Genomic DNA, 13,221 nt, shown 5'->3' with positions numbered 1-13,221 from the left:
TGCGAGCTCTGACTGGGGATCTGGGCTACTGGGAAGTTGGGGGAAGGCCCGTGGTGACATGTGTGTGGGGGCCCCCGCTCTGAACATCACCCCTTTATCACCACTGTGAAAGCTCAGCTCATCAGCTGGATGGAGGAGGATGTTTGTTTCTCAGATATCCAACCGCAGGACCTGTCCCCTGAAAGGGCCTTGAGGTCATTGCCACCTGGCTGTCTGTCCCCGTGGTTGGACACAGGACAGAACTGTAGCCAGAGAAGAGTGCAGGGAGCCTCCAGGCGGGTCCTCACTCTGCCCCAGTCCTGGCATCATAAGCTGTGGGCGTCTGGAGGTTGGGGCTTGGCCTCTGTCGTGTTTTCTCACAGAGCTTAGGGTTTTCTGTGAGCCTTCCTCACCTGGACTTGCCAACCCCATCCTCCAACGCTCAGGCTGAAAGCCAGTAGTGACCTTGACCCTCTGTCTCTCTCTCCCTCCATTCTGAAGACATGTACAAGTCCGATTCTCAGTCACTTCCATCTACCTCTCCAATGCCAGCCCATCCTACAGGAGTTTACTCACTGCTTGGCTTTGCTCCTCGTCCATCTCACTCTCTCTCTTTTTAATTAACAAACTTTTGTTTTTTTAAGAGTAGTCTTAGGTTCACAGCAAAATTGAGATGAAATTATGGAGAGTTCCCATAGACCCACATCCTCTGTCCCTTTTCAGCCCAGCAGTCCTGTTAAAGAGTACCAGGTCGAAAGCTTTCCCCATCAGAAGTCAGAATGGCTCTTCATTTTTCTCAGAATAAAACCAAAGTCCTTCCCAGGGTCCACAAAACCCCCAACCACGTGGTCCTGCTCCCTCCCACTCCCCTGGGCCTCAAATCCCACCCAGTTCAATCCACTCCAGTTGCCCTGGACTGTGTTGTTTCTCAGTCACCCTCAGCCCATTCCTAAAGTCAAGGGCCTTGAATCTGTTCTTCCTTCTCCCCAGAATGTCCTTCCCCCAGACGTCCACGCTGCTCTGCCCCCTTCCTCCAGGCATTTGTTCAGATGCTGTGTTTTGAGAGGCCTGCCTTGTCCTGCTTTCCTTTTCTCCTGAGCGCTTAGCCCCAGCTGGTGTGCTGTGGATCTGACTTACTTTACTTGTCTCTCAGACCCTAAACTCCAGAAGTGGGGATTTCTGTTTTGCTCAGTGCTGTTTTCCCCAACTGTAAACTAAGCCTGGCCCACGTGAACATGAGTCTAGAAGGGACAGCCTGCCAGACCCCGCTGCAGTCACGAGAGTGACCAAACACGTGGGTCCAACCTGTCTCAAGCCTTCCGTTGGCAGGAACCCCCCTCCCCGCTGTTTTCTGTAGTGATTAATAGAGAAGCCTGTCTCAGAGGGATGGAAATGCTTCGCCGCCCTGATGGATGATCTGGCTCCGTGGCTGAGACACACAACGAGTTCATTCACCATCTTTGGTGGTCCATAGACCGCACATCACCACTGTCAGGGCAGGAGTTTCCCACCACCTTCCGTGAACATGAGGTTGATTGCTGTGTAGCTGGGGTCAGAGGATGGCTCGCCACATCCGTGCTTGCTGGGTGGGGCTGGGGAGATTTCCAGCATTGTGTGTCTGTGGGCCTGTAGCTGGACGTGGCCTTGGGTACACGGTTCCGCAGGCCCTGGCCCAGTTTACTCAGCACTCAGTATATGTTGGGCCAATCAAATGTAGTCCCTCATCTGATTCCCACAGCAGTCAGTATGATAAGAAATAGGGCTTCGGAGAAGTGGAGTGGCTTAGCCAAGGCAAACAGCAGGTCATGGCCAACTTCAGAGGGGGACTCAGGGCAGTTCAGAGGCTTCTGTGAAGTACTTAGTACGTGTCCACATTGAGTAGGCATGATAATAGTAATGAAAGCAACCCTTTATGATAGCATTTACCGAGCACAGACTAGCTACACACCAGGCGCTCTGCCGAGATGGCTGTTCACCCCCTGGCAGACTCCTCACAACAGCCCCACGAGTTGGGTACGGTCGTCATCCCTAGTTTTCAGATGAGGCAACCGGAAGCCCATAGACATGACTTGCAAGGTGGACTCCTGGTCTCTACCAACACTTTTGGCAACTCCAATTTTGTTTGTTTTTAAATACTTATTTATTTAGTTGCGGTATGCAGGATCTTTCATTGTGGCACAAGGGCTCCAGAGCACATGGGCTCAGTAGTTGCAGAATGCAGGCTTAGTTGCCCCAAGGAATGTGGGAAGCTTAGTTCCCTGACTAGGGATCAAACCTGCATCCCCTGCATTGGAAGGTTAATTCTTAACCACTGGACCACCAGGGATGTCCTGGTAACTCCAGTTTTAGCTCAGTATTTTCCACTCTTTGTGGGGTGTCTCCAGGGTCCTGCCCTCCAAAGGTACCTCCCCAGCCCATGGGGTGAAGGATGCTCCTGCAGGTCCAGGGCTGGAAAGAAGGCACATTGGAGGGCCCATCCCACTGTGCTGGGCACTACTCCAGCCTCACCTGGAGGCTAGTCCAGGACGGGGCTGGCTGTGTGGAGGGCCCACACAGTGGGGTGAGTATAGAGGAGCAGACGGCTGTGATGCAACACACCCCTCGACTGGAACTCTCTGGTTGTCCCAGGAGGAAGGGGGCAGATGTGGCCGGTGCAGCCCTGTGTAGGGGGGAAGGTAGGAGAATGGCGGAGGAGAGGAGCCACTTGGAGGCAGGTTTTTGGCACAAAATAAAGAAAAACTTTGCCCCTGACAACTGTCTAGGGAGCAGAGCCCCCTCTGGGAGTACCATGGCCCCTTTGATGGAGGTTGCGGGAGGGTTCCTTTGGGGATAAGGCTGAGCTCAGTGGCCTCTGGAGATTCAACCAGCCCCTCGATTGCACCATCTGATTGTGACGGCTCCTCACATCCTGGTTTGGGAAGCCCACAACTTTTGAGCCATGTCTGTTCATTGCCTAGAGCTCTTCTGCCTGCAAATTGTAAATCATCAACCAACGGTGCTGATTTCCTGGCCCCACTATGTGCCGCCAGTGACTTGTTGGGCTGAGCTCTGGGTAACCGAGTAACCGTGCTCTTTCTCTGTCCCCCACAGCCCAGTTTAATGGCAGCGAGAAGCGGCAGTCATCCCCCTCGCCTTCCCGGGACCGGCGGCGCCAGCTTCGAGCTCCCGGAGGGGGCTTCAAGCCCATCAAACATGGGAGCCCTGAGTTCTGTGGGATCCTGGGAGAGAGAGTGGATCCTGCTGTGCCACTGGAGAAGCAAATGTAAGTCCTCAGGGAGCAAAGCTCAGTCTCAGTGACCAGTTCACGGAGTCACTGTCGATGCTCATAGAAGGCCGAGGCCACTGTCAAGTCTGTCCGGCCAGGATTAAAGCACACCTCTCCTGATTCCTGGCCCTATGCTTCCTCCCTCTCCTCTGTATCACCTGCCTACCTTCGGATGGCTAGTAGGAAGGACAGTGGGATCATCCACATGGTGTTCTGCTTACTTTTGTATCCTCCTTTCTAGTTTCATCATGCAACAAGTGAGCTTTTAAAAAGCTAAATGTATATTAAACCCTCCTGCCTGATTGCATATTAGCTTTATTTTATAGCAGGAGTGATGTTTTTGCCCCACATCCCTGGAAGCTTAGGTGGTAAAGAATCTGCCTGCCATACAGGACCTGGGTTCGATCCTGGATTGGGAAGATCCCCTGAAGAAAAGAATAGCTCCCCACTCCAGTACTCTGGCCTGGAGAATTCCATGGACAGAGGAGCCTGGTAGGCTACAGTCCATGGGGTTGCAAAGAATCGGACACGACTAACTAACACATACACATGCTAAATCCTGCTGCCTATTAGCTTTATTTTATAGCAGGAGTGATCTTTTTGCCCCACCTCTGCTTGATCTTAGTTGGGAAAGACCTTGGCACTCTTGATTTGGGTTTCCCCCAGAGAGTTCCCAGCTTTAATCAGCATTCGAGTCCCATCCCTGCTGCCCCTTGCCCCCTGCTTCTCCGCAACACTCTGGTCAGTGTTGTCTCCATCCTCTTGACCGAGATGGTCATCTCCTTTCTCTGATGGGGTCTTGGGTCCCTGCTCTGCTCTGAAACCTTCCATGGTTCCCCATCGCCTCCAGGATAAAATCCCACCTCCCAGAATTGCCACTCGCTCTGTGAGTTGTTCCACATACCTGCCCTAGAGTAAGTTTCTCCTGGAACTTAACAAAGCACATCCTGGATCCCATGCTCATACCATCAGGTGTATCGCCCTCTTCACAAGTGAATGTGGGGTAAGTGGGGTTATCATCTTACTGCAAAATGAGAAAATCAGGACCTCAAGAGATGTGGAGCCTTGGCTAGGATCTCCTGGCTCAGAGTGCTGAGGCAGGATTCAAATTCTGTGACTCGACCCCATACCTTCCTCTCACTTCCCTCTTGTATGCAATTTACCCTCACCCTTCGCATGTGGCCGGCACAGAGTAGGCACTCAGTAAGGCCAGGAGATTAGCTGACACCCAGCGGGTTCCTTGTGAGACCTCGTCGAGTGCATCATGCACTATATTAGTCTCCACCCAGGGGATTCTGGTCTCGCCCGGCCGGCAGTGCATCCCTCACAGGAAATGCTCCCTCGCTGAGCAGGATGCAGAGTTTTCCGAATGATGTCATGCGCTCGTGTGCCCTTTTTTAAGCGTGTGCTGCAGCCTCCTTTGTGACAGCCCTGCGCCTGCTGCACAGAGCACATGGGGGGAGGGGGGAGGCGGGTAGGCTCCCAGCAGGTGTCGTGTTAATCTCTTACGTCTCACAGCCACACAGATTGGGTGGCAGGTTTTGCTTATTTCTGATCAGAATGTGCGCTTTTTAATCAACAAACAAAATATAATCCAGAGAAGCCTGGGAGCTATTCAGCATGCATCCTGACCCAGGTCTGCCTGTGGTCAGCGGCCCAACCTCCCCTCTGCCCACACCCGGACGGAACTTCATGAGCCCCGTGAGGGCAGGTCTGCCTTTCCTTTCCTGTTCCCACCCAAAAGGCCCTCAGCCAAATCCAGAGTCATGGCTGGCTTTTCCTCCCCATCATCTCATCTCCCTGGGATTATTCCAGCTTGCTAGAGGCCTGCCTCATCACCCAAGAGGTAGGATGGTGGGCTTAGGTAAGATCCCACTTCCAGCAAAGCCCGAGGACCCAGGACCCAGGCCGAGAGGTTCACTGTATCCCACCCAGGCCAATGCTGCCTCGGAATTTAGTAGGCACTTCCAATTCCCGACTTCTCCCCACCCTAGTGCAGGGGAGAGGGAAGGTGGGCGCACTGAGCAGGTGCCCCAGTCTTAGAGGGTTGTCAGGGATGGGCAGTCACACTTCTGCCCGGGCACCCAAACTACTCGCTGGCCCTCCTGGGACAGTGGAAAGGCTGCTCAGGTACTAAGGGCCGACTGCTCGCCAGCCTCCTAGAGGCAGCACACCGCCCGCTCCATTCTGCATTATTATTACCATCAACACATGAACGTGTCCTAGTCATGAACTTCTTGGTGTTGTTCAGTCGCTCAGTCAGGTCCAACTCTTTGTGACCCCATGGACTGCAGCACTCCAGAGTTCCCTGTTCTTCACCATTTGCTGGAGCTTGCTCAAACTCTTGTCCACTGAATCGATGATGCCATCCAACCATCTCATCCTCTGTCACCCCCTTCTCCTGCCCTCAGTCTTTCCCAGCATCAGGGTTTTTTCCAGTGAGTCAGCTCTTTGCATCAGGTGGCCAAAGTTTTGGAGCTTCAGGTTCAGCATCAGTCCTTCCGGTGAATATTCAGGCTTGATTTCCTTTAGGATTGACTGGTTTGATCTCCTTGCTCTCCAAGGGACTTTCAAGAGTCTTCTCCAGCACCACAGTTCTAAAACATCAATTCTTAGGCCCTCAGCCTTCTTTATGAACTTCTTAAAACAAATAAATAAATAAATCTTGACTAGACATCCCCATCTGACCCCAGCCCCTGTTGGGAACGTAACCTCCATGAGGGCAGGAACTTGTCTGGGTCACCATTGCGTGCCCAGTGCCTAGATTGGTGCCCGGCACATAATAGGTGCTCAGTGAATAGGCAGCTGGCCCCTCGGGGAACAGAGTCCCCACAGAGCTGTCAGTGCATTCGCTCTCCCTTCCATTACCTCCCATTCTCTCATCCACCCCAATCTGCTTCCCTTTTCTGCCCGGGTAACCAGCTGACCTCTTCTGACCCCTGTGGCACCCAGCACATTAGACAGCTCCTTCCTTCTAAGACGCTCTCTGCTCCCAGTTTTCCTCTGCCTCCCCCGCCAGCTCCTCACCTCAAGCTGACCTGAAGGTTATACTGTCCAGGGCTCGGTTTCCAGCTACGTGCTCTCCCTGGGTAGTCTCCTCAGGATGCTGGTGGTGAGTCACCAGTTCGCATCCCCAACCCACACCTCTCCCAGAACTCCTAACTCCTACAGCCAGCTGCTTTCTTGGCATCTCCACTTGGCTGACGAATGGGCATCTTAAATTTAACATGTTCAAAACCGGACTCCTCATCTCCTGGACACCCGCTCCTCCCCAGTTTGCCCACCTTCCCCACTCCACCCCAACAGCATCACATCTACCACGTTGCCCAAGCCACAGTCCTGAAGTCATCGTGACTCCTTTATTGGTGTCACACCAGCATCTAGTGTGTTACTAACTTCCAGTTTTCCATCCAAACACATCCCGAATCCATCCATTCCTGTCATCTCAGGTCCTCCCATCCGGACCACTGCAGAAGCCTCCTCGCCTGTCTCCTGCTTCATTTCCCCTCTGGCCATTCTTCAGGGTAGCCAGTCTACCCTTTTGTAAAATCGTCCAGAGCAAGTATATCTTAACAACTCTATTTAAAACTCTCATTGCCTTCCCTATGCTTACAATGAAATCAGACTTCTTCCTGTGGCCCACACGGCCTCGGGGAACTGGGCCCCGCCTCCTGTTCACCCGCATCCTGTCCCACTTCCCACAGTCACAGCACTGAACCGTTCTTGCTGCCTTTGTGCTCTGTGAACACCTCAAGCTCATTCCTGCTTCTGGACCTTTGCACTTGGTGCTGCCTCTGCAGTTTTCTTTGGCTCTTCACATGATTGGCTCCTTCTCAGTGCAGATTCTCAGGTCGAATGTCATCTCCTCGGGGTTGCCCCCTGTCCATTCATTCCATAGTAGGCACCTCCCCCAGCCCAGTCACTGCCTTATCACAAACCCAGTATTCCTATATAGCGGTTGTCACTATCTGAAATTGCTTCCTGAATCTGTTGGTTGACTCTATCTGCCTGCATCAGCCCTTTGAGAACAAGGATATAGTAAGTGGTGAGTAAATAATTGGATGATCTCATGGGTGCTGGAGATTAATTAATTAATTAAGATTAATTAATTAATCTTAATTCCCCTGGTTCAGGCCTGAGTGGCCAGCTCTACAAAGTCCAATGCATCCCCAAGATGGCCTCCTGCCTCGATTCTCTTTTCAGTTCAGGCAGGTCCTCCTTGGGCCCAGGGGTTGCCAGCCAGGCCCATCCTGTCTCCTGGTAGCCATCCTCATCCTGACAGTCTGCCCTCTCCCCATCCCCCAGTTGAGTGTCCTTTGCCTCTTCTCTCCCCAACTCCTCCTGTTTCTCCTTTGATCCTCTACCCCGAGTCCCCTACCTTTCTCTACATGTGGAATGGCTGGAGCAGCTGGGGAAGGAACCAGCAGCTTATCCTGTTTACCCACCAGGGATCACCCTTAACGAGGATCCAGAACCCCCGAGGCCCATCTGCCACCGCCTTTCTTAGAGCCACTTGTCCTGTGCTCTGGGAGTCGGACTCAGGCAGCGCCTCCCTGGAGACTACTTCTTGGCCTTCCCTGAGGACGGCTCTGCTTCAAATAGCTGAAACTTGCTTGGCTAATAGAACAGCATTTTGTCAGCTCACTGGGGCTGTGTTACACAGGTGAAATTTCCTGGAAAACAACCTTGGCCAAACTGTTAACTCTCATCTCTAAAGTCAGCTCCATCCTTATCTAACCACGTCTCCCAGTTACAGTCACGTATCTTTTCTTAAACATACACTGGCCTGTCACATCTCTGGGAGTGTTGTAATTATGGCAACCCATGCAATTCCTAGCGTCACATCCTCTTAATTTCTGTGTAAGTATAGACAGGAAGGTGGGCCTGCAGTGTACACGTCCCTCGTCTTTTCCCTCAGCGAGTCCCCCTCCAGATGTCCAGCCCCAGGTCTGACCTGTGAGCGGTCACCTCTTGGGCCATCAGTGACTCTGTCACAAGCTCATTGGACGGGGATACTCATGTCTCTCTCACTCTGCAGTCCTTGCTTTCCTAGAGCTGGTTGAGTTGGGTTTTTGTTTTTTTTTTTAGGTTATAATTATGTCATCTTCACTGCTGCTAACTGTTTAGAACATTGCCTTATAAATGGCAGAACGTGCAGAGAAAGGCAGTGTGATGCTTTTCTCCACGCAGGATGTCTGTACCAGAACTCTCACGGGTACTGTTCACAGGGCACTCCTGGGCCAGGTCCCGGAGGCAGGCTCCTCCATACACCTGCTGCTGCTGCTAAGTCGCTTCAGTTGTGTCCGACTCTGTGCGACCCCATAGACGGCAGCCCACCAGGCTCCCCTGTCCCTGGGATTCTCCAGGCAAGAACACTGGAGTAGGTTGCCATTTCTCCAATGCATGAAAGTGAAAAGTGAAAGTGAAGTCGCTCAGTCGTGTCCGATTCCTAGTGACCCCATGGACTGCAGCCCACCAGGCCCCTCTGTCCATGGGATTTTCCAGGCAAGAGTACTGGAGTGGGGTGCCATTGCCATACACCTGGGGGAGGTATAAAATTAAATGCAGTCTACACAGCAGCAGCCTGAAATACTGGTAGTTGGGGAAGTGACCTTTGGCTGTCTGCAAGTTCACTTCTCTTTTGGCTGATGCTGGTAGCTGCCAGTTGCTGAAACTCACCCCATTGCAGCCTCTCCATCAGCCCTTCAATGCATCATTCTGTTTAATCCTCACAACCCCAAAACAGGAATAGAGTGACCCTAAGTTAGGAAACTGAGATGCACTCAGATTTAGCCTCTTGCCCCAGACTCCCAACTGGCCAGTGGCAGAGCCAGGTCTGTGCCTCCGCGGCCAAAGCGTGATCTATCCTTGACCACTGGCACCTCTGGTTCCCTTCCTAACCACATCTCTGGCCATCTTCCCACTGACCCGATCCCTCAGAGACCATAATGTAAGTAAGTAGAGACCTGTTCTGAGTACACCTACTGACCAGCGTCCTAGGATCTTCACTCTGCCGCTGAAACTTAAAGTTCAACCCTTCCAATCTTGAAAACCCACGTCCCCCTTTTGTCTTGCACTTGGGCCTTAGCCAGGCATCTGCCATGGCACCCCTCCCATGTGATTCTGCCACTCACCACGTGTTGCCCGGAAGCAGAACTGCTGGGATTCCCACGTGCCCGGTCGATGCCAGATGCACTTGGCGGGAGCACTGGTTTGGCCACCCCACCCCACCGCCTGCTTTCCTGAGTGACGAGCACCACCCTCTGTCCCGCAGATGTCGCAGAGCCAGCATGTGTCCCACCTGTCAGCGCCCTCTGATGGTTTCTGTGTCTCTCAGAGAAACCAGAGTCCTCGCATCACCTTGTACACAAGGCCCCCAACCCAGCACTGCCACGGGGCCTCTGAGGCCTCAGCGCCCACACCGCCCCCTTGCCTCACTCTAGCCGTCACTGGCCTTCTTGTTGTTTCCAAAACATGCCAGGCATCCTACTTTGGCTGCCTTTCTTCTGCCAAATAGGCTGTTTTCCAGCTTCTTCCTTTGTGGCATCTTCCCTCAGCTCCTTCAGGTCCATACTGAAATGTCACCCCCTGCAGAAGGCTTCCCTTGCTGCTGCTTAAGACAGCAGTCCCTCCCGCCAGCTCCAAGCCAGGTGACCCTGCTCCATGTCCTTCGTGGCACCCACACTAGACTGTGTGCTTCACGGTGTGGAGGCCAGGTTTGCGCACCATACTCTCCCCAAGACCTGCATGCAGCAGGCACTGTGGATGTCTAATGAATGACTGAACACACACTCACGCACGGCACTCGTGACATGTGCACGTACAGGGACGCTGCCTAGTGACGAGGCCCAGGATGCCACAGCTGCCCTCCAGTGGGGCTGAGCCTTCTCGGGGCAGATGGGTTTCAGGATGTCAATGGTGGGGGTCTATCCCTGCTGAACTCTGACCCTATCTCTTCTCCGCAGATGGTATCACGGAGCCATCAGCAGGGGCGACGCTGAGAACCTGCTGCGCCTCTGTAAGGAGTGTAGCTACCTTGTCCGGAACAGCCAGACCAGCAGGCACGACTACTCCCTCTCCCTGAAGTGAGTAACCTCGGCCACCCCTGGCCCTCGGCAGCCTCCCGTGATGTGTAACCCGACCCGGCTGTCTGAGGCAGAAAGACCCGCCAGTGTCCCCCCGGGGAAACTTACCAGCATCAGTTATTTCAAGCCTTGCTTTTCCAATTTGATCTAATTCTCCTGGGACACAGAGAAGTTTTTATATTCTCCATTTCTGCCTCCCTTGAAGAGGAGGGGCATTTTCCTAGGATTTATATTAAATATCCAAGAATAGCTTCCACATCTGCCGTGAGCCAGGGACTGTAGAAGCACTTAGCGTGCCTTGTCCCTCCTTCAAACCTCACAGCAGCCCTTTGAGGAGAAACATCTCATCCCCGTTGTGCAGATGAGGAAGCTGAGGCTCAGAGAGGGGCCAGGGCTGACCCAAGGCGGGCTGGGTCAGCACTCAAGGCCGGGTGTTTGACGCCCCACTGCTCCTGCTGCCCCTGTGAGAACCACCCTTTCCTTATGTTCTTGGCTACTGTTGGGAAAGTCTCTCTTTTATGTGTCGCACGAAGGTTGTAAGGAACCCCACAGAGAGCCAGGAAGAATCTTGCTGACATGATCACCTGCAGTTGCTTTGTAAACTATTGGGTCTTTGTGATCCACAAGATGTTGCTTTCAGGATAGGTGACCCTGAAATAAGAAAAGGGTTTTTTGATTGAGGGTTTCATCCTTCAGTGCTATTGCTGGATAGAACCCAACAGATTGACTAAAACCCATTTTACAGATAGGAAAAGTGAGACTGGGAGAGAGGAGGGATTTAAAGAGTTAATGACAGAACTGAGATATAAACCCAGGTCCTTCAGCCAGCACAGACCACTGAGAGCAATGGTCAGCGAGCACAGACCACCAGAAAGCAAGCAGCTGCCTGCTTTCTTTCTACTCAGCTTGCTGTTATTTGAGGCCAGGTGATGCAGACAGAACTGCCAGGACGCATCAGGAGAGCTCTGTGCAGGCCAGCTGTGAGGTCAGTAGGGTCGGTGCACACAAGCAGAGAGAGACTGGCCTGGGCTCTCTGCTCACGACTGACCCCACCTGCAAGGGACCGTGACAAACTGCAGAGCGGAGCCTGGGCAGGAAACAGAGGCACTGGAAGTCTGCCTGGAGAAGGGAGGATGTGTGGGGACGTGGAGGAACCACCGATCTCTCAAGGACATCAGGGCAGAAGTGGTAGGTGGGGCGTTATGGGCAGATGGATTCCAGGTCAGTGAGAGGTGAGGTTCTCTAACCCTTCAAGCCTATCAGGAATCAGAACTGCCTCAGAAGGTGGTGAGTGTCTCATCACTGGGGATGTGCAACCAGGAGCTGGACAACTGCCTTGTCAGGGAGGATGTCAAGAGGATTTCTGAGCCTCTGGGAGGGCACTCAGGGCAAGCGGCACATGGATACTTCATTGTCCACCATCAGGCCTGACAGCTTAGAATCAGGCTGGTTTTATTACAGCCAAGGAGAAGTCAGTACGCTAAACTGTAGCTGGGCTGGTGGCAGCCAAAGTCATAGGGCTGTCCCTGCCTAAGGGAGAGGGCAACAGCAGGGAGAGGTGTACACAGCTGCTGTGCTGCCAGGGTAAGGGGTCTTGAACTCCCCACTGCTCCATGTTGCCCCTTCCCGCCCCCACTGTTCGAGGTAACCTAGCAACCCGGGTGCCCATGAATGATGCTTCCAGATCTTTACCTTCCTGCCTCAAGGTGGACTGTGCCCTTCTGGGCTGCAGGAGGTGAGAGAGGTGAGTGACATCAGAGATGGGACTCCATGTCACTATCCATCCTTCCTTGCTGACCTGGACAGACTGCGCACTCCCTGGTCTTCCACACACTCATCACACTGGCTGTCTCTGAGCTCCTCAGTGTATTTCACTCTTCCTGGAATTCCGTCATCTGGGACCAGGCCAGAGGCATCTTCCCTAGAGGACTGATTGAAGGCACAGAGGAGGGGGTGGGGCGCCCCACTCCAGCCCAGTCATTCCTGCGCGTGGCAGGGACCCATTGCGCCTCTGTTTATTCACTGGGAGCACACGAGGAATCTTGAACCAGGGGTGGGAACTACTCACACCAGCAGGGCCCGCAGGGTCTGCTCCCCAGCACCCTGAGCCCGTGCCATCCGTCATGCGGACAGACGCAAATGCTGGCTCACAGGTGGGTCTTCAGAAGAGTGTGTGTGTCGTGTTTCTAAGGGCGTAGTTCCCTTTTCATCCCAGGTTTGCTCCCTTCCCCGGACCATCCTGATCTGTCACAGACTTACAGTCCAGGGGCCGGGCTTTCCCACTCCCCGACCTCGTAGCCTCGGCAGCCATGTCACCTTTCTGAGCCTGTGTCCTCAGCTGTGCATGAGAGGCAATGCTGTTCTCCATATAGACAGAGAGGCCCATCAGTGTCCCTGGCTCTCCGGATTTCCCCTGGCTTTCTGTAGCCGGATCCCCTGCACCTCCTGGGCAAGGGGAGAAGGTGGGGGGCACAGCTCAGGGGGGCCTGTGCTGGGACCTCGACCAGAGCACTCTGCCATCAAGCCCGGGTTTGTCTTCCTACACCCGTCCTGCCTGTTCTCATTATCAGGAAGTGCAGTCTGGATGACTGGTCTCTGCCCACGGATGCCGAGGTAGAGGGTTTAGTTTTGCATGCTTGTCTAGAGCCATTAGATCCCAAACGCCAGAGGGGTGGTCTTACCTGGTCAGCTTTCCCTCAAAGGAGGCCAGAAGTGGGGAGGAGGGTTGGGCCAGGGCAACCTACTAAGGGGAGTTGGGCTTGTTTTCCAGAGCAGCCCCAGTAACCAGCCAGGCTGCCAACCAGGGAGAGACACCTGAATGTCCCAGCTGCTTGGGGAAGGTGCCAGCTTTGCCAGCCACCATGGAGTTTTGGGGTCTGTCTGATGCCGAAG

The 13,221-nt window shown here is 53.6% G+C and overlaps 1 protein-coding gene across 1 annotated transcript in view; it reads left to right on the top strand.

Annotated features, from left to right (window-relative positions):
* Positions 1 to 13,221, top strand: part of SHB (SH2 domain containing adaptor protein B) — a 136,135-nt gene that overhangs the window by 103,580 nt on the left and 19,334 nt on the right. The window contains exons 4-5 of the mRNA XM_006063467.4: positions 3,070 to 3,241; positions 10,210 to 10,329. Coding sequence (XP_006063529.2) covers positions 3,070 to 3,241; positions 10,210 to 10,329 — 292 coding nt within the window. The remainder of the gene's footprint in view (positions 1 to 3,069; positions 3,242 to 10,209; positions 10,330 to 13,221) is intronic.

Source organism: Bubalus bubalis, chromosome 3, assembly GCF_019923935.1.
Source record: "Bubalus bubalis isolate 160015118507 breed Murrah chromosome 3, NDDB_SH_1, whole genome shotgun sequence".
Classification (NCBI taxonomy): Eukaryota; Metazoa; Chordata; class Mammalia; order Artiodactyla; family Bovidae; genus Bubalus; species Bubalus bubalis.
Note: the sequence above shows the minus strand (reverse complement) of the source record. Positions and strands in the feature narration are given on the sequence as shown.